A 20,576-nucleotide genomic window follows, 5' to 3' on the forward strand; every position below is an offset into this window, starting at 1 on the left:
GGCCAGCGGCACCCCACCCTCCAGCGGCTCTCCCCACCGGCGCCCCGCACCCTGCCCGCCGTACCTTGGATGGAGATGAGCACCTGGAGGAGGCTGGATTTGCTCGTCCACCTCTCTGTGCCCTGGAACGCACATACGCACAGCCTCATCAGCTCCGGCCCCGACACCCCGCCTTCCCCCACCCCCCCCGCCGCCCTCCCCCGTTCCCACCCGGCTCCTGGCACCGCAGTCACCTTTCCGATCCAGGTGCCCAGGAGGCTGACGCACACCTTCCCATTGTCATACAGGTTGGGGTTCAGGCGGCCACTGCACTGGGAGAGGTAGCAGAAGTGGGGGGGCACGGCTGGGTAGATGTTGGGGAGCTGGATGTCAAACAAGTAGAGGCCGTCCTCGTAGGGGGTGCGAGTGGGGCCCTTGATCAGGGCTGAGAAGAGGTCCTAGAGGGAGGGAGGGAGGGAGGGCTGAGGTCGGCGGGGGGCAGGGCTCCAGACACCACCAGCTACGGAGAAGCTAAACGTAAATACCTCTGTGCAGAGCCACGTGGAATCTTTTAACTCCAGGCGTAAATAGAATTATCCAAAGTTGTGTTTATTTTACCAGGCTTTTTTTTCCGTTAAGTCATTACTTTTTTAAAAAATTTTTTTATTAAAAAAATTTTTTTTAATGTTTGTTTATTTTTGAGAGAGAGAGAGAGAGAGAGAGAGAGAGAGAGAGAGAGATGGTGCCTGAGCAGGGGTGGGGGCAGAGAGAGAGGGGAGACACAGAATCCGAAGCAGGCTCCGGGCTCTGAGCTGTCAGCACAGAACCTGATGCGGGGCTCAAACTCACGAACCGCGAGATCATGACCTGAGCCGAAGTTGGATGCTTAACCAACTGAGCCACCCAGGTGCCCCTTATTTTTAAAAATTGTTTTAAATGGATGCTTTTCTTTCTGCCTTTTAAAAAGTTTTTTTTATTTATCTTTTTGAGACACAGCATGAACGAAGGAGGGGCAGAGGGAGAGGGATGGAGGGAAGGGGAGAGGGAGAGGGAGAGGGAGAGAGAAAGAGAAAGAGAGAGAGAGAGAGAAAGAGAAAGAGAGAGAGAGAGAGAGAGAGAGAGAGAGAGAGAGAGGGAGGAGGGGGGCAGAGAGAATCCCAAGCAGGCTCTGTGTTGTCAGCGAAGAGCCCGATGGGGCTGGCTCGATCTCACCACTGTGAGATCACGACCCGAGTCAAAACCAAGAGTCAGACACTTGACCGACTGAGTCACCCAGGAGCCCTTCGTTACTTTTATTTTCACTCTTTAAAACACCTGCCCTGACCTCCACCCCCATGAAGACCAACGATAATCACAACCAGCTAGAAAATGAAAGGACATCCTAGGGCGGCAAGGCTCTACCTGCTTTTGGGAACCGGAGGGATAGGGGATCTGGAATTCCAGCAGAAACGGTGGCAGAGCGCCAGAGACTCAGGTCACTAAGTCACCGGGCAGACGCCCCACAGATGCTCAAGATCTGGGTGCATGCCGGCGGAGGGGCGGCATCGGCAGCCAGACCCGTGCTCGGAGCACGGGGTGACGGAATGGCGAGGGCGGAGTGCCGACTGGACCGACAGCACCCTCTCCCGCGCTTTCTCACGCGGCCGCCCTGTGGGCCTCAAGAGAAGGCACTACTTCCCCGTCCCTCCGAGTGAGACTTGGAAAACATGCGAGTCCCTTCCGTCAGCACAGCTGAGACCAGCCGGGAATTTCACAAGTTTTACTAAAATCCAAGAACGAGCCAAAGTGTCGTTAAGAACCCGGAGCAGCACCGACCCTGTGGAGACCCCAGCCCTGCTCTGCGGTTTCCGGCCTGCGGCAAGAAGGTCTGAACAGCGCCTCTCTTCTGTCCTGGGGCCCCTTTCACCAGGGCTGGGCTGGGACCCGGGTCAGAGTAGGGTTCAGGGTCTCGCACGAGGCCCAGCACACGGCAGGCGCCTGGTAAGTGTGCTGGATAAATGAGGGGCCAGGCGGACCGGGCTGGCCTGCGCCTGGAACGAGGAGGCGCTCACACGGCCTCTGGTGGCAGGACTCAACCCTGGGCCTGAGCCATGAAGACAGGAGTGGAAAACGCAATGCGGCATGGCCGCGTGACGGGACGCTATTCTGTAGCTAAAAAAGAACGGACTGGATCGACATCCATCAACATGGGGGGTGGGTCTAAAAAATTACCCGATTGAGTGAAACAAGCAACCCGCAGGTGACATGTACGAGGACGGGCTGTTCACGTAAAACAAATCACACGAAGTGTTTACGGGGACACACGAGAAGGTAAAGACATGAAAAGAGGGTCTCCTATAAGGAGACCCACAAAACTCAGTCGTGACTCCCAGGGGCGGGGTGAGGATTGCTCAAAGGCAACTTTCGCCTTTTCCACAACATTGTAATATTTCAAGAGAACAGGACTCAGGTAAAGCTCTGTGCTTCAAAACTGACTTTTAACAGGAGGGAGAAAGGGAGGAACCATGCGATCCGGACACACGTGCGGGGCTCCTGCCCCGTGAGGGGTGCGGACGGCCTCCCAGGTGCTGCCGGGTCCCGCGGCCCCCTGGGTACCAAGCACCCGCACGAGCACGTCTGCAGCCGCCCGCGCCAGGCCCACGCCAGGCTACTTGCCATTCTGTCCTCGAAGGTCTTGACCATGATGCCGTCAGGCAGCGAGGTAGCCAGCAACGCCATCTCCTTCCGTACTGTGCTGAAGAACTTCTTGGCTTCTGGAGGCTGGAACTCAATTTTCTTAAAAGAGTGATTTGCTACAAGGCAAGAGAGAGCGGTCAATCGCTAACGGCAAGCCCCTGAGAGCTCTATCTGGAAACACAGCTGCCGCCCTTGGGAAGCCTGGCCCCGAGGGAGCGGCCGGCTGCTGGGTGTGCGCCCCCGACGGGGGGATAACCCCACGCGCTTCGCACCCGCCAGCCTGGCATCGGCACCAGTGACCACACCAGGGACATGGCCTCCTCCCCTCAGGCGGCAGCTGGCCACCCGGCCTCCAGATCTGGCAACAAAAACAAGGTGGACTCACAGGGCGCGAACTCCAGCACTGAGAAGACCTCGCCCTTAGCACTGGTGAAGGTGACTCCGGGCTTGCCGCCGCACTGCTGACAGAGCACCGGGGTCTCGCTGGGCCACTCGGCCTTCACGGGTGACTGCCCTTCCGGCTTCTCCTCCTTGCGCTCCATGTCTGGCATCGCCTCCATCTTCTCCTCCTCTGCGATGGCCACATTGTCCAGGGTCTTCTTGAGATTTTCCTGCAGTTTCTTGATGTCATCTAGAAACTTCTTCTCCCGAGTCGGTTTCTCCGGCTCCACTGTGGGGGAGGTGGGCGAGCCTGTCAGAAGCTGCTCCACAGTCATGTTCTTGAGGCTCTCCAGGATCTTGATGGCCTCTTTCAGCTCCCGGAAGCTCTTCGGGGGCCCGTCTTTGCCAGCCTTCTCCATCAGCCCAGCCACGGGGGCAGCCATGGCCACGGCCCCCTGAATGGCGGCCGTGGCAGCCTCTTCGCTGATCACTACCCCCTTGTCCTCCTCAGGGGCCGCCGGCTGCTCAGTGGGCGGGATGGGGGGCTCCTCTATCTTGGGGTGCTCATCCTCCACCAGCCCGTTGTCCGTCTCCCAGCTGTCACTGTCGTCCTCCCACTCATCCGAGGACGCCCCACTGGTGCTGCCTTCCACCGAGTCATAGTCCGACTCCTCAATCTCAGACTCGATGTTGTACAAGTGCTGGTGGGGGGGGGAAGACAGGCAATTCAGAGAGGCTCTGCTGGGCGCTCTGGGGCCCTCACTCTGGGGCCCGTCCCGACCCTCAGAGCTGATGGTGACTGGGTGCGTTGAGGCCTCGGCAGGCCCCTTCCACCCGTTCCCCCTCTCCTGTTCTCGACTCTGCAGTTGAGTCTCTCTGCACTAGCTGGTCCCCGGGTCTCTAGAAGGCGCCTCTGCCTGCCCCACACCCACTGTGGGGTGGGGGAGGGGGGGGGCGGAGCTCAAGACCCCAACCAACAGCCAAAGGCTGTTCCAGCCTCCCCTGCCCCTGTGTGCACCCCTTGGCCACCATTTGACCTTGATGGCAAATCCGGCCCCTCCCCTAGAGGATTCAGGTCAGCCACCTCCGTGGAGCTGCGCGGGTAGCTGAGAACGTGCAATGGCGGGGCGGGGGGAGGTTCAGCAGAGCCGGCCTGTGTCACATCCTGTTCCCGTACCCTGGAATGGCCGCCCGGACGAGGGGGTGAGTGAGCCACTCCCTCCCCTACCCCGTGAAGGTGCCAGGAGAGGGGAGCTGGGGCGTGCGGATCAGCTCACACAAGGGGGGCGGGAATCGGTACTGAGAGTAGCTTTGCTGCTCAGAGCCCACCAGCAGGGGCTGGGACTGGGGCCCAGCTCTTCTCCTTCCTCTTGCTGACGTGTGAAAAGTTTTCCTAGGACTGTTGGTGGGAAAGGCTCTATCTCCTATAGGAAGTAACCTGTGTTTCTCAGCACAGTGAGACGGGGACACAGGCAAATCTGGAAAGCTTGTGAAAATCTGCACACACCTGGCAACCTGGGGAACCTTCCAGGTGGGACAAGACTACGGGCCAGCTGTGGGCTGCCCCTCTGTTCTCTGGACTGCCCACACCACAGTTTTGCATGGGACAGCTCCTTCCTCTCAGGCGCTCTCTGATACCCAAACGCCCCAAAGAAGAGACCCTCGCCGGGAAGACCCGAGAGCCTGTCTCCCTGTTCCGTGAGCAGGGACAGGAGACAAGCCACGGCTCCCAGCCCGGCTGCCACGGTTACGGTCTGGGCCTCAGCAGGGGCTTACCTGGGGCAGAATGATGGTCTTTGAGTTGTCAGCCCACACCACCTCCACCTTGCTGCTGACGTCCACACGGGCCACCTGGCCAACTGATGGCTGCAGGGCAACGGGACAGGGTCAAGGGAGCATCTCTCTGAAGGGTGACGGCCAGATCACCTCCAAAAGGGAGCTCCGGCAATGGGTGACAAGGGTGAGGCCGTGAGAAGGGACACGGGTGCCAGCCCGAGGCCGCACAGGGTGAGCAGCTCAAGCGTGGGGCCCTCTGGCTCCGGCACCGGCAGCCAGACACCAAGCCCCTGTTAACTCCCTTCCCGCTCAGCATTCTGCCCTCCCTGGGCTTCCCGACCTTCTCGGGACGGGGTTCCTGCTCTTCCTCGGCTTGACCCCACCCAATGTTCCCACCTGCTCGCCAAGGCATGGCTCGGACGCCCCCTCCCCCAGCCTCTCCGGTGCCCCCACGGCACTCAGGACCAGGAGTCGGACTTCCCCACTAAACAGAACCACTGGGGCTCAGGGAGCAGCTACGTGCAGTCTGATCCTGACGGGCAGGCAAATCCTTGCGGAGGCGCACGCGAGGGCACGCGGGGCCCAGAGGACACCTGCAGGTCTGGTCTCCTGGAGCCACCCGGTGGCACCTCCAGGGATCACAGATGCTGCCTGGGGTGGGGAGCCGGCATGGAGGCCGTGAACTGGAGGGGGTGGGGGGGGGGGCAGACCTCATCCTCCTTGTGAGGAGCTCCATCCTCAGTATTGCCGATGCGGATGACGATGTCCGTGGTGCGGAACCGGAAGTCAGGGTGGTCGGCAATGTCGTAGACGCTCACGTCCTCCTCTTCTCCAATCAGCTGGAGCACGGGATGGGTTGTCATGAGCCCACGGGCCTTACAGCCAGCCCACCAGAGCCCACCCTGAAGGAAGGAGCGGGGGGGGGCTGCGCATACCTCCACGTCATCGCCACTGGGCCGCAGCTTGAACCACTTCACCATGCAGGTGCGGCCCACGTGGTCCCCAGACTGCACCACGCCGTAGACGGCGGGGTCTGGACAGGTCTGGACTGGGAAACCAGAGGAGGGAACGTGACTTAGGGCTAAGGAGCCCTGCCGCACCCCGCCCCACCGCCCGCCGCCACTACATCGCGGGGCACAGGGCACAGGACCCGTGTCCTCTGGCCAGGCTGGCAGAGGCCAGAGAAGGCTGCCCCAGTCCTTGAAGAAGTTCTTCAAAGGGGGCGTCTCCTCCCCGAGCCCGAGGCCTCCGGCCCCTCCCTCCCAAGCCCTGCCCAGGCCCTCGGCCGGGCGGCCTTCTGGGGCCGGCACTACCTCGCTTGTCCACCACAAAGTCTCCGGGGCAGAATTCGTTGTTGTCCAGGTGGTGCACGGGAAAGAGGTCGTTGGAGCGGATGTTGCACTCCACGGAGCCGTCTTGCCACATCACGTCTGCCGAGGTCATGGTGGTCACCACCTCCACCGCCACCCTGCAGGCGCGGTGCATCCGGTCGGCCGGGCCACACGCAACAGGCAAGGAAAGAAGGAGGAAAGACAGGTCCGTGAATGCTCCCCCGCATGTCCCGTGCCCCGGGACCTCCTCTGAGGCCTCGTTTGGGAGAGCCCGGTGAACGCGGTCCCGGAGGCCAGACTCGGGGCCACACGGTGCCTCCACGCCACCTGCCGGCCCCACTCCCAGAGCTCTCCTCTCCACGCTGGCCAAGGCCAGGCACCTACGCGGCCTCAGCTGGGCCCCCCCCGAGCCTGCGTGGGGCTCGCAGACTGTGCTTGCGTGTGCGGGAGCCACACGGACAGCCTCAGGCCGGACACTCAGCCAGGAGGGAGAGGGCGCCTCTGGGTTTACCTGTCCCCCGGCTTAAAGTCACGAGTGATTTTATTCTTCTTCCGCTTGTGTTTCCGCTTCAAGTTCTTGATAGACAAGGGGATGCTCTTTTTTCTACTTGTGCCGCTGCCACTCTGGGAGGAGGTGGTGGAGCTAGCAGAGGAGGTCACCGAGCTGGTGTCATCCGTGTCATCGGCGGCCTCGTCGTCCGCGTCCTGCTCTGCCGAGTGCAGCCTGTCGTCGCCACCTTCCTTCAGCAGGAAGGGGGGCAGCTGCTCACCCGCGTCCTGGGCCTCCTCTGGGCCCTCATCCTGCATCTCCACCGGGCTGGCGGCCCCATCGGGCGTCTCCTCGGGGCTGACCGACCCCGTTTCGCTCTTGGCTTTGGCCCCTCCTTTCTTTCCCGGGTCCTCCATGGAATGGTCTCGGGAGCACTGCGTGTCCGGGGAGCAGGACATGATCCTCACAACCTGCTTCTTCAACAGGCGCTTCACCTGTGAGGGCGGAGCAGGAGGCACGGGGGCTGTGGAGCAGCAGGGCGCCCCTGGCCCCACCCTGGGCATGTGGGACACCCAGGCAGCTTGGGGGGGAGGGGGGCAGCGATACACATCGAGGTGGCCTGCAAGGTGACTGGGGCTGCCCCCCAAGGCCTAAAGCACAGACCGTCCTTCCCGGCTGTGGAAACAGCTCACGGCCAGTTCCTCAAACGCCCACCTATCCCAACCCCAAGGACGTACCTTCTTAGCCATAGAGCCCTCCCCCTGGGCGCAGTGTTTTTCTGGACATTCACAGGCAATCTTGGCCGGCTCTACCTTGGCTGGGAAGACATACAGACAGCGCTCCCCAAGCTGCCGCTGAGCATGGTCAAAGCATCCGAGACGCTTCACCCTGGGAGGGAGAGAAGCGAGGGGTGGACCAACGGTGATCTCGGCCCCCCCCCACCCCCCCCACGGCTCTCACTTTGGTCCAGAGACACGAGCAGGGCACGCTACCGGGGTCGCTGGAGTGGGCATGCTGGAGCCACTCACCTGCCTAGGTTTTCCTGGGTAATGACAGAGGGCGGGGGGCTGACGCTGTCCGTGCCCCCTGGACAGAAACTCTTGGTAATCCATGTGACTTTTAGCTCTACGACCTGCACCTGGGGATGGCGGGTGGGACAGGGTCTTAGTCGGCAGCTTGACCGCTTTCTCAGTTAAGCAGCTGCCCGGAGCCCACCTGACCTCCGGAGCAGGAAGCCAGATGGATCTTCACGGCCTGCCACCAAGTAGGACACCCCCAGAGCAGGCCCCACCTGTAACAACTACAGCCTCACCCCACGGATCCCCACCCTGTCAGGGCCCGGCGGGTCCACCACTCACCGCTGTGCCACCTTGCTGGGTCAGGCTGGGGGACACCTGCCTAGCAGTTACCCCAAGACCACGCCCTGGCTTCCCTCTATCCTTAAAGCCCTCTCAGATCAAGAGGGCTAAGGGGCCTCTTGGTCCTCCGAGCAGACAGCAAGGGAGTGGTAAGAGCTCAGCGCCAGGGCGCAGAGGCTGAGGCCCCGGCCCCACCCCAGCCTTACCTCTTCCACCACCACACGGAACTTGCTCTTGGTGCTGAGCACAGGCTTGACCCCAGACAGCCACTGGGCGCTAGAGAAGATCTTGGCGGGGCCGATGAGCACCTGGCCCGGGTAGAAGCCATAGGAGTCATCAAAGAAGAGACCCTGCAGGATGTGGGGCCAGAGAGAAAGTCCTTATGAGTGGCACCTGCCCAGGGGACAGTGCTCTCTGCATCTACGCCTGCCTCACCTCACACCTGCATGCTCCCCAGCCCTCTAAGCTAAGACAGAGCCTAGGGCTCCGGAGCAGCACGCGTCACATCTAAAATGCACATAAATCACCCAGAGAGCTCATTAGAATGTACACCTGACTCATCCCAACAAGCTCTCAGGCCAGGTCAGTGCTGTTGGTCAAGGGTGACACTTCGAGGGCTCTAGAGGGCAGGAGTCCCCACACTCGTCTGATCATGTGCCCTTCCCATACTTACTTATAAACAGTCATATACTATCGTTCTAAAATATCTGACTGTAACAACACAGTGTACTACTCTAATACTGAAAAGTGGCTATTTGTTAAAGAAAACATACAGTTAACAAAATGCAAAGAGAAGTTCTAATACTTTCTGTCCAGGTCTAGACTTCTAGACCTTTTGGTACGCACCCACCCCTTTTCTAGGAAACCACTCTGCCTAGAAGCAGCGTCTGCTTAGCCCGGGCTAGCTCGCAGCTCTCTGCTAAGAAGTCCTTCTTCCTGTGCGGCCCAGAAGGCAGAGGAACATGAGACTCTGTCCCCTCCAAGCCCGCCCCCGGAGAAGCCTGCCTGGGTGGAGCAAACGTACAGAGTCGCTGACGTGGGGACAGACGTCATAGAGCTTGGCGCCATCTTCTGTGTTCATGGAGCACCTGAAACAGCGAACATGGGTTTGGTCTCCACCAGGGCACAATGACGGACACACCGGTCCAAGTGGTTCCCCCGAGACAAACAAGGCCCCGACCCCTGAGTACTGACTACCATTAAAAATTATCGAAAATAAAGCACCAACCCCTAACAGATGCTCTAAATTAGGCCAGGGCGACAGGAGACCAGCCCAGGGGCGGGCCCCCAGAGCCAGCAGCGCGTGTCACCGCAGGCCCCACGAGAAGACGCCCTCGGCCCTCCCCGGCCCGCGGGTGGCCCCTGCAGAGCGTGGCCCCGTATCACGGGTGAGCTGTGTACCTGGCACCGTTGGACAGCTTCAGGATGATCTGGTTCTTTAAGTCGTAGACCTTCCCCAGCCAGCAGTCATAGGCAATGTAGTCCCCGTACATGAAGGGCTGTGGACCGGGCCGGGGTGTGAGAGGCAGCGGGAGGCACTGGCGTGCAGCCCACCAGCTCCTCTTTGCCCGGAGACGGAGGAGGAGGGATCCGAGGGGCTCGCTGCCTGAGCTGGCCCCCCCCCCCCCCCCGGCAACGAGTTCTACGCTGCACCCAGGCTCCCCCTCCCAGGTCGGAGGAGGGGGTGGCGGGGGGCGGGGGGGGTGGGTCTGCCTGGCGGCAACGAGAGAGTTGCACAGAGGCCACGGAGCCTCCGAGGACACAGGGCTCCGGGGCAGGAGTGGGCTGTGGAGGTGGCAGGTGGAGGGTGGTTACGTGGACAAGTAAGCGATACATAAGCAAGTGTCTCCCTGCTGGGAAAGGTTCTCAGTCACACAGAAAAGCGGAAAGGAAAGAACGAACCTGAGCTGCTTAAACGGAACTAGAAGTATTGAGACAAAAATCACATATTTTCATGTGTCCGTAGAAGAGGTGCTGACAAATTCAGACGTGCCTCCGGGTACACACACAGGCATCTCCTGGTGTGGTCCTGAGAGGCCCTGCTGGCGATCCGTATACCCTGCACACGGCCAGATTTCTGTTTAAAATGCCATTCCCCTCTGAAAGGAACCAAGGTTCTTGGGAGAAATGGCTGATTCCAGGGCCGGATCAGAAGAGGTAGAAAGTAAGGTGCTTAAAACAAAACAAAACAAAAACCAAAAACAAGACCCAGGATGCGAAAGTGTCGAAAGGACACAGATATCAGCTTGAAGGGGCGCTTACTGGCCAAATCGGCAATAATTTAAGCAACAAGATACTGGCGGTAATGGATTGCAACCAACTGAACAGAAGGGGACCTCGGAGTCCGTACCGACGTAAAAAGATTTAAACGAACGAGGCTGAAAGTGAAGCTCTTCCGTACAGAATGCCAACTAATAAAAAGGATGAGAAGCCACCGTGCCATCAAATCACCACTCAGCAAGCATTAGAGGGCTAGCTGGCTCAGGTGGGAATTGCTAACGGAGGCTAAGGCCGGTGGATCGGGGTCTCAGCAATTATGGACACAACCCCGGAGCACCTCCCCGCAAAGCTGGCCGGCTCGGGTGGGAAGTGCTAACCGAGGCTGGGGCTGGTGCACCAGGGTTTCAAAAGTAACAGGTTATTGACGCAACCCTGAGGCATCTCTCCCCAGAGCAGAATCCCTTGCAAAGGTGGTGTAAATGGTGACCTCGTGGAGAGGCTGGGCAGACACCAATACGGCCGGGATCACGACGAACACCCCTACTGTGGCCGCTGGATGTCACGGGCCAGGAAGAGCTCCGGGTGTTGCTGGGGCGGTCCTGACAAGGATGCGGGGCCTGAGTCTGGTCAGGAAGCCGATGACACGGCTCCGTGCTCAGGTCAGCCACTGGAAGGTACCAGGGCGTGGACAACAAAGCAAGACTGGGGAGCAGTTCCAGACGAGGAATCAAAGAGCTGACAACCGAATGCAAAGTGTGCTTCTGAACGGAGTCCCGGATCGGAGGGGAAAGGCCGTTCGAACAGCCGGATGGGGTCTCTGGGTCGGACAGATGCGTGCTAGTGCCACCTTCCTGAACGGGGGGCTGAAAGACGGGTTCCGGGTTTGGGGAAGTACGCACCGTAGTGCTTCAGGCCTGTGGGGCGCTGTGTCTGTAGCTTGCTCTCCAGCGTGTCAGAGAAAAGACTAGGGAGACAGAAGGAAATGCGGGGAAGGGAGGAGGAAGGTGATGGGGCCAACGGAGGGAAAGGTTCACCGCCAAGGAGCCCAGTGACGCAGGGAGCACGGGAACGTACAGCTTTCCCTAAGTTTGAAATCACTTAAAAAAGAAACTAAGGAAGAAATCTGTTGTTTCAAAACAGAGTGTTAAAGAAGAAAGGGAGCGAGGGAAGGAAAACCCCACCAGCAATGCATGCCGGAGGCACAGGGAGGTGTCCCGACCTCACGTCCGCACGGCTTCCTCACAAGGAGTGCCACTCAGGCAAGCCCACCCCAGGAAGGTGTCCGGAAGGTGCGGTGCGCGTGGGGACAACCGGACCGCCCAGGGTGGTCACCGGCGGGCGGGCGGGCAGGCGGGCGGGGCCGCTCACCCAGATGTGCTGCAGGTCCTTGCTGTTGACAGGGTAGATGATGCAGTTGGTGCCGATGAGCTTGACGGCACAGTCGATGCTGACGTCGATCACGGTGCCGCACTGGCTGTCCTGGGGAGAGAAGGCATCCAGGCCCGAGCAGGCGCACGGCACCGGCCGCCAGGGCAGACCCGGCCCAGACACTCCCCAGGCAACCCCCGCGCCAACACTCACGGTGGATCGCATGTGCCGGACCACGTCCCGGGGCACCACAGAGCGGTCCTCTAGCTTCAGCTGAGAAAGAGAACACGGTGTGACAGAATGACCTCTGATGTCATTACGGGGTGCGTTCCCCCCCAACTTCTGACTACGCTGTGACACACAGACAGCCAAGCACACAAACCCTAAGTGCCGAGCACGGCTTGGGCCAGCGCCACACACCCTCTAACGGCAGCCAGACTGACAGACAGAACTCCAGGCGCTACCTCCCGGAGCTCCAAAGGCAAACAGTATGGTGACCGAAGGTCGTTTCGATCATACCGAGAAGCGTGCCTAAATGACAGATCACATAAGGCCTCCTTCAAATTACAGGTTCAACAGCCCGTCACACAGCAAGACCGCTTTGCTAGGAGTGACATCCTTTTCCCACTTTCTGCGAGTGCCTGCCTGCGCCCCCACTGAGCGCTGCATTACAGGGGGTGGAGGAGCGGCGTGACACCGGGCCACGGGGGTCACCCTGACGCCTGCTATCGCCTGACACGACCTTGTAATCTGGGCTATCCTTTCCGACCAGCCGCAGCCTGTTCCTTATCTACTGCTCCGCAGAGCCGAGCACAGCACCGCGGGGGAGCCCTCGGGACGGCCGGCTCTGGAGCCCCGCCAACTGCTCGGTGAGCACCGGACCCATCCCTTCACAGCCAGCCAGGCACAGCCTCCTCTGAGCGGACAGCCAGGGCCCCTCGACGGCTGTCCCCCGCCTCTGCCAGGCACGGGACCCCCCTCCAATGGCCCGGCCGCAAGACAGTGGTCCACCGGGCCCACGTGTCTTCTTTGCTGGCTCGCCCAACCTGGGGACGCCCCTCGGGAATGCTTCACTGAGTCACGGTACCGGGTGAGTCTCTGACCACCCACCTCCTTTGGACGGGCACCTCCGAGACCCCAAACCCCAGGGGTGCGAGAGCTATTCTCTCAAACAACACCCAACCTACGACTCCTCAAGCTCACTCCCCCAGTGCAAGGCCCAGGGCAGGGAAAGTTGAACTCCACGGAAGGAGAACTGAGACACCGGCTCAAGGTCACCGAAATTTTGGCAATGATGGCTGACACAAACCCTGCTATCAGTAGGATGATGCGATTTACAAAAAAGTAAAGGAGGAAGCGACAGGCCCCGTTATTGACAAGCGATGGAGATTCTCCTACCTGGGAATACAAGCCCATGATCCAGCTAAGAGTAAGCCCGGGGGTTAAAATCAGGGGTCCCTGAGCCAGACACTTACACGTGCCAGCTCTGAAACCTCAGGAAAGTCACTTATGTCCACACGTGAGAGCAGCCGTCTGGGAGTGGTGGAGGGGATTACAAAGGCAATGAAAGCACAGACGATCACAGGGCACCGGGCACACGGTAAGTGCTCAGCTAATGCCAGGTCTGCTGTCTCCCAGGGCACAGGCTGAAGGCCCTCTGAGGTCAGGCTCTTCTTCCCTCTGCTCAGAGACCCCAGGAGGCTGTGAGGGGCCACAAGGAGCTCTGCTCAGGGTCCGCCGTGATGATGGTGCCACTTTTCTAACTCAAAGAACTTCTTATCCTGTAACCCTCTGTGCCCAGAGCTCTGGTCTGGGTCATGGTATTTTCAGTGCTGTCCCACCCTATCTCAAACCTCTGCTCCCATTTTAGACTTCAAAAGCCACAATTGCAGGTCTTCCCAAGTTGCCATAGAAACCAAAGTTACAGTGCCAGGAAATCCAATGGGAGAGGGGCTGTGCTGTGTGGGACACAGGGGTGCTACCCTTGGCGTGAGCCACGGCCGTGGGCACAGGCCGCCTTATCTGCCCGGGGATCCCTGAGGAGAGCCCCAAGTTGAGTCTGCAGATGACGTCCCCACCGAGGGGTCTGTGTCGGGCCCGAAAGAGCTGCAGGGAAGGGACGGGCACAGGCCCAGCTCCTGAATCAGTGTAGTCTGTGATGGCGCGCCGCCCGGCCTCGCGGCACCCTGGCCCGAGGGACGCTGCTCCTGAGGGGAGGTGGGTAGGTGGGACCGAGGCGACCGTTCCGAGGCCAGAGAGGGAACAGCACGTGGGCGAAGCTGGTGTCACTGCAAGGCCAGAGGCGGGTTTCCTCCAACCTGCCTTTGTGAGCCCGTGCGGAAGGCGGCAGGGCAGCAGGTCAGTGTTCTTGGGAGAGGGGAGCTGGGGAGCAAACACCGTCCTCTGGATATGGCTATGCTGACCTCCCCACCCGGAGGCCCGGTCCTCAGGCCCTTCTAACCCTCTGTGACAAGGAGTGACATTTCTCCAAAGCCCTGACAATGCGGGGAGGGGAGCGGGGTGGGAACGGCAGGGAGAAGAAAGGGGTGTGGCGGCCACGGGTCTGGCTACATAGCCTTCCCTCGGGAATTCCAGACGGTGAGAGAAGGGCGTCTGGAAGGGCTTAGATCAACCTGCAAGGCTCTCGCTGACCTTTCACAACCTTCCTCCCCAGCTCCCTACGTCCCACCCACACGGGGCACCGCCTGTGTCCACACAAGCCAGCCCTCCCCCTCCTAGGCGCCTCTCCACTGCACAGGTCCTTCCAAACGCTCTCCTTTCCTCGCCCCACTCCCATCACGTGCTACCTGCATTGCGAAGGCTCTCCAGAGCCCCGCTCTGGGAGGCACCTCAGTGCTCCCGGGGGCTCGGGAGCTCTGGAGTCCCCTGCCCACGGCACCGCCCAAGTGTGACAAGCAGCGTCCTCGGTGCTTTGTGTGTTGTAACCTGTGAGGTCCCCCACAGAGCTCTGAAGCACACTACTCCGGCCATTCCCATTTTACAGATAAGTAAATGGAGACAGAAAGAAAACACAGCTCCACGGAGGTGGACCTTGACTTGAACTCAATCTGGCTCCAGGGGCCATTCTCTTAACCGCACAAAAAGCCCAACCCTCCCTGGAGCCGCAAAAATGAGAAGCGAGTAAAACACGTTCCTGGAAGGTCCATCACAGTGGAAGATCAGCGAGCGCTGTATTCATTCCTGGGCCGGGGATGCAGAGATCGGGCACCCAGACGGCGGGCACTGGAGGCCAGCACTAGAGGGCGCTGTGCCCGCTCTAGGAAAAGGCCGGGCTCTGGAGCTGAACGAGCCGCGAAGCAAAACCTACCAGTGATTTTCTGGTAGGTACACCCTGACCGCAGTTACCCAAAACTCGTTACCGGAGTGGGATCTGAGGTGGGGGATGGACAGGTCCCAACTGCCATTACAGGCTCTAAATTGCTGAACAACCTCTGAGGAGGGGACTATCAACATTTTTTGAGAGCGTAGCTGCCAGAGGTTTCTGAACAGGGGGGAAAAAAGATGCCACACCAAAATGCTGACCTGTCTCCGAATGAGAAGGGACTATGGATGGCTTTTAAAGGGAGCGTGCATTACTTCAGACGATTTTGGGACACGACTGTGGGACGTTGTTTGCTCCCCCTGCCTGCTCTGGAAACAGCGACGCTGGCGCTGCTCTGCGGGAGGAGAGCCAGGCCTCACAGAGGAGGTGACTCATCTGAACAATGATGACTGAGCACCTGCCATGGGCCAGGCGCTGGGGAGACAAGTGCCCGCTCTCACAAAGCTTAAGTTCTAGCGCAAGGAGGAGACACACGCGTGTGAGCGCACACACAGGTCAGGCGGTGCTAAGTTCCATACAGAAAAAAAAAGGCAACTCAGGGGCAGGGGTGAGAGACCAGGAAGGGGAGGAAGCAAGAGTGAGTGAGTTATTTTATTTACTTTTTAAAGTAGGCTTCATGCCCAATGCAGAGCCCAACGTGGGGCTCGAAGTCACGGCCCTGAGATCAAGACCTGAGCTGAGATCAACAGTTAGATGCTTAACCAACTGAGCCACCCAGGCGCCCCAATGAGTGAGTTCTTTTCAAGGCTGGTCAGGAAAGGCCACGCCAAGGTGCCATCTGACCGGAGATCTGAGTACAAGAAGGTGGTGAGCTTTCCAAGCAGAGAGAAAGGCTGCCACCAACACCCTGTGGGCCTGCGTGTTCTATGACCAGCAAGGAGGGCAGTAAGCAGATGAGGCTGGCTCATTCAGGCCTTGGAGAAAGACCCGCGGGAAGGGCGTGAGATTCCATCCAGTGCGGGGCTCGGAGCAGAGCGCGTGCATGACAATAACGTTAAAAGGATCCTCTGGCTGCCGGCTGTAAAGAGGGGTAGGGAGACCAGTCAGCCAAGTGGTTCCCAACTGGGGGCGACTTTGCTCCCCGGAGAACATTTGGAGTGTCTGGAGGCATTTTTCATTTCACTGTCACCACTGGGAAAAGGGGTTTCTGGTACACAGTGGGGAGGGATGCTGCTAAACGTCCAAGGAAGCACAGGACAGCCCCCCACCCTATTATCCCTGATGCCATGACAAAGAATGCGCTAGCCCAAAGCATCAGCTGCACTGAGGCTGAGAAGCCCTGAGGCTGCCCCCAGAATGGCGGCAGGAGGGAGACAAGAGCACTGGGGGAAAGGATCGCCCTCCATACAGTCTCATCAGAAGGCAGAGCTCACTGGGGCGCCTGGGTGACTCAGCCGGTTAAGCGTCCGACTTCGGCTCAGGTCATGATCTCACGGTCTGTGAGTTCGAGCCCCACATCGGGCTCTGTGCTGACAGCCTGGAGCCTGCTTCGGATTCTGTGTCTCCCTCTCTCTCTGCTCCTCCCCTGCTCATGCTCTCTCTGTCTCAAAAATAAGTAAAAACATTAAAAAAAATTTTTTTTTTTTTTTAAGAAAGAAGGCAGAGCTCATAGTTGGGAAGCAACACAGATCACAGGGAAAAGGCAACACGGCAGGGAGGCTAGGCACTTCCATCACCTCCATTTGAGCTCCACGGAGCTCTCCTCTGACCAGGAGGACTACTCTCCTCTCCCTGCCCCCCACCCGAGGTGCACACTGCTTCTGAGCTGGGGTCTCGGGGCCCACCACTGACAACACGACAGAAACACGAGCTGGTCCTGCAATCCTTGGTCTAGACCCTCACTCATAACACTGCTCTTTATTGACCTGGAGGAACCCAAATTCACGATATCAAACTGTTTTAAGAGTAGAAAAAGGCAAACTGAGGCTGATCAACAGGTTGAAAATGCAAGAAGCTGCTTTCAAGCGGACCGAACGTCACAACTGTAGGACTGGGTGGCCATAACGGCTGGCCTGCTCAGTGGAGGCCAAGCACTTGCTCTGGGGAAAAAAGGTGGCTTTGTTCCTGGTCAGGAGCCCGAGCACAGGGGCCCCCAGTGTGAGAGGGGAAGCGGCAGAAAGTCCCCAACAAAAGGCAAAGGAGGGGCCTTAAAGGTACCTGAGCATCTGTGTCAGGGCTGGAACCCGCCCACCAGCCACCGCCATCTCCTGTCAGACTCTGGCGAGGGCCACAACACAAGCGAAGTGGGTAGATCTCCTTAAGTACCACCCGAGAAAAACCAACCTGGTCTTTGCTGGGGGCGGGGGGCAGTGACATTCTCACCACCAGACTCTCAACTTACAACCAGAAAGAGCTTCACACCCAAAAGGTACGGCATCGTGCCAAGCACCCACGGGCGCCTAATAAAGTCTCAGATCACAAGGACGAGCTGGCTGCCAGCCCCTCACGGTGCCCTGGTGAGCAAGTGGAAAACTGGGGACAGCCAGCAGCGGGCCCAGCTTGGGTTTGTATTCAGAGTGAGGTTTTACTACACTCCCCTCGACTGAGCCAGGCCGGAGACCCCGGGGAGACCGCTCAGGGGCCTCACGGTGCTCAGCAAGGAAACCAGAATCTTCTGAGCTACGCGGCTGCTTTGCCCGGTGAGGGGAGGTGGAGGGCAGCGTGGCCCAGCAGACGCACGTAGGAGTTAGGCTGTTTACCTAGGCCAGGACTCAGAGAACAGAGTCCTGAAAGGAATATGAGGTCAGACGAGCACTGGAAATTTCTAAAGGCTTATTACTTCCCAAGGGGGTAACAACCCCATACAGCCTGAGCCGAGGCGGAGTCCAAGCCGTACTGGAGAAGGATGAAACAGGTCAACAGGGGCTGCCGCTTGTGACGAGGACCCCAGGGCCTCCTAAGCAGACCCCCACCCCTTCAGTGTCACAGACACTTTTGATGCTGTCCCCGAGCCTGAAGGGCCTAGCCACACTGCCTGTGGGCCGGGTCCACTGCAAGTACCACACCGCACTGGGTGGGGGGGTGGGGGGGAACCCAGCAGTAGAGGGGGCATGCCGGTGAGTGCACACACACGTGCTCCGCCGGCTTCCGTCTGGGGAGGTGAGAACAGAGGAAATCATTCACCAGGAACTTTGCTGACACCTAGGGTGGAGGTCATTCAATTTCTTTAGAGCTTCCTGTAGATTCAGGGCTAGAGAGAACATCCAAATGTACAAGGAGTGAACACTACCGTTAAAGAATTTACGAGCACCTGGCACAGAGATGGGTGGGGAGGGGGATGGTCCAGTGGCCTTAACCCTTTCCCCTCCCCGAGGTAACTGCAACTGGGTGGCCAGAGAAGCTAATTATGCCAGACTGGGAAGTTTGTCCTGCAGTGAGGACTTCTAGAAAAGTTTTGGAAATCCCAGAATGAATGGAATGCTCTCTAGAGCAGTGTTTTCCAAACTGTGGGCTGTGACCCATTAGTCAGGAAATCAATTTAGGGGCACCTGGGCAGCTCAGCTGGTTGAGCGTCCAACTGTTGGTTTGGCTCAGGTCATGATCTCACAGTTCGTGAGTTCGAGCCCCAAGGTGGGCTCTGAGCTGACAGAGCAGAGCCTGCTTAGGATTTCCTCTCTCTGCCTCTCCCCCTGCTCAAGCTCTCTCTCAAAATAAATAAACTATGAAATCATGATGTAAAATTTAATATTCTACAGTGGGTCGTTTTCAAGAAGCTTGAGAGCCCCCACCCTGCCTACCTATCTGCCCGGTGCCTGTGCCCGGCTCTACTGGCTCTCTCTGGCTATGGTTTTGGCCAGTTGCATCCAGGAGAGAGAAATAGCTCATCAGAAGCTGGTCTGGAGCCAAAAACAAGCAAACAAACAAAAAACCCCAGATCTGTATGTTCACACGTAGACACTGTGGGGGTGGGGAACCTCGAACTCTGTGACATTACTTACAAACGTCAGTATGGTGGCTTTCAGAACCGGAAAACCGAAGTGAGAGGAAATGGCACGTGAGCCCAAATTCCCCGTTCACACTGGGTCTGGGGATGTGACTGGTCAGGGATTCTAGCATATGCCGGGGTAAGGCCTTTCTCGGAGCAGGTGACCATCATGTGGCCAGCCCCGGACAACCCAGCAATCAGCAAGCTGCCCACCTGAGGACAGAAGGTTTTACCGGCAAAACACAAATGGCCAGAGGGCCTCCCATGCATGGGGAGGAGAGAACAGCTGGAAATGTCTGGGCAGTATGGAAGAAAAGACAAAGGTCAGTGCCCCTAACCAGAAAATCCTATTAATCGTGGAAATCATTCATCGGAAGTTCTGCTAAAGCCAAAGACTGAGGTCAATTAATTCCATAATTTTTTAGTGTTTTCTATTGATTCAGAATGAGACAAGAATAAAAATCTGTAGGAATATGCACATACTTTTAGATGGGGAGAAAAAATGAAAATATGCATAAACATTTATACACAATACACATACACTGCTTAGCTGGGTAGGGAGAAGAAAAACTCCTGTTTCTGGATGGTTGGTGGGGGAAGGTGGGAAGGGCCAGGCTGCACAGGAACTAACCATCAGAGATACAGGCAAGGGATGTCCACCACCTCCTCTGAGTCAGATGAAAACCGGCCAGGCCTCTGTGCTCTCAGACCCCGGGGGCAGCACTGTCCCCAGGGAGCTCCCTCTTTGATCCCACCCCCCAGACACCGCAATCTGGGCTGGGCAATGCGGCATGACTGCATCACTGCCTGGAAAGTGCAGCTGCAGCTTGCCAGCTTGCTGGAATGGCCTGGGAGGCACAGCCTGCCCCAGGGGGCAGAGCAAGGGGACCGAGTCCAACTGCCTGCGAAGTGAGGGGGCAGGACTGGGGAGCTGCGCCCGCAGCAGGCCAGCTGGAGCCTGGGCAGCAGGGCTGGGTCTCTACAGATGCCGTGATGTTTGAGGTGCGGTGCGTGCATTCGGTGGCAAGGGGCCGCGTGGACATAGAACAAAACCGCCCATGACTCCTGGATTTAAATTGAAGGGAGGGTACAAACAGGAAGCTTTAGGAGGAAACCTCCCTCCTCAAGGAGCACGACTAAAAGGTAGAAAAGTAAACAGTAAACATGACTTCTTCTGTTCTTGGGGCCAGGCTGCTGTCCTAGGGCTGCTGGGCATCCCTGGGGGTAAGGACGCAGCAGGCCAACTGTCCAGGCGCAGAGAGGGCCCATGGCCTCATCACTGCCTTCCAGACCTCCACCACCTGATGTCAGGTCGGCTCAGGGAACGACAGACCTTTACTGAGCTTGCACAGTGTAGGGAGGAGTGCCACACGCCCTGCCCCTTGCAGACCTCACAGCCTCTACAAGGGGCACCACCATTACCGGAGTCCGGGGGGCTTGGAGAGGCAGGTGAGCTGCCCAAGACCGCCCTGGCAAGAGCACTCTAGAGCCGGTTTTGCAAACTTGCCCTTCCTCATCTGGCAAGCGTGACCTACGGCGCAGCCCTCGGGCATGGCGCTGGCCAACGAGAACCGTGCTGACACGGTGTGGCCCCTGACGGCAGCCCCGCCATCTTCCCAGAGCTTACTGAAATGCAGACTCCCAGGTCCCACCCCAGCTCTGCCGCCTGGGAGTCCACATGTTAACAACGTCTCTGCTCTCCGGGTGACCCGTGCGCACAGTACGCCGT

The 20,576-nt window shown here is 58.7% G+C and overlaps 1 protein-coding gene across 1 annotated transcript in view; it reads right to left on the reverse strand.

The window, feature by feature from the left end:
- Positions 1-20,576, reverse strand: part of UBE2O (ubiquitin conjugating enzyme E2 O) — a 57,630-nt gene that overhangs the window by 2,432 nt on the left and 34,622 nt on the right. The window contains exons 2-17 of the mRNA XM_086688124.1: positions 11,793-11,852; positions 11,580-11,690; positions 9,393-9,490; positions 9,016-9,079; positions 8,198-8,341; positions 7,662-7,771; positions 7,371-7,521; positions 6,655-7,127; positions 6,126-6,280; positions 5,748-5,860; positions 5,523-5,651; positions 4,813-4,902; positions 3,041-3,737; positions 2,635-2,771; positions 234-437; positions 65-122 (exon numbers count right to left, since the gene is read on the reverse strand). Of these exons, the coding sequence (XP_086544250.1) occupies positions 65-122; positions 234-437; positions 2,635-2,771; positions 3,041-3,737; positions 4,813-4,902; positions 5,523-5,651; positions 5,748-5,860; positions 6,126-6,280; positions 6,655-7,127; positions 7,371-7,521; positions 7,662-7,771; positions 8,198-8,341; positions 9,016-9,079; positions 9,393-9,490; positions 11,580-11,690; positions 11,793-11,852 (2,794 nt within the window). The remainder of the gene's footprint in view (positions 1-64; positions 123-233; positions 438-2,634; positions 2,772-3,040; positions 3,738-4,812; positions 4,903-5,522; positions 5,652-5,747; positions 5,861-6,125; positions 6,281-6,654; positions 7,128-7,370; positions 7,522-7,661; positions 7,772-8,197; positions 8,342-9,015; positions 9,080-9,392; positions 9,491-11,579; positions 11,691-11,792; positions 11,853-20,576) is intronic.

The sequence above is a fragment of the Puma concolor genome, chromosome E1, assembly GCF_028749965.1.
Source record: "Puma concolor isolate L17-30 chromosome E1, mPumCon1.1.hap2, whole genome shotgun sequence".
NCBI classification, from domain to species: domain Eukaryota; kingdom Metazoa; phylum Chordata; class Mammalia; order Carnivora; family Felidae; genus Puma; species Puma concolor.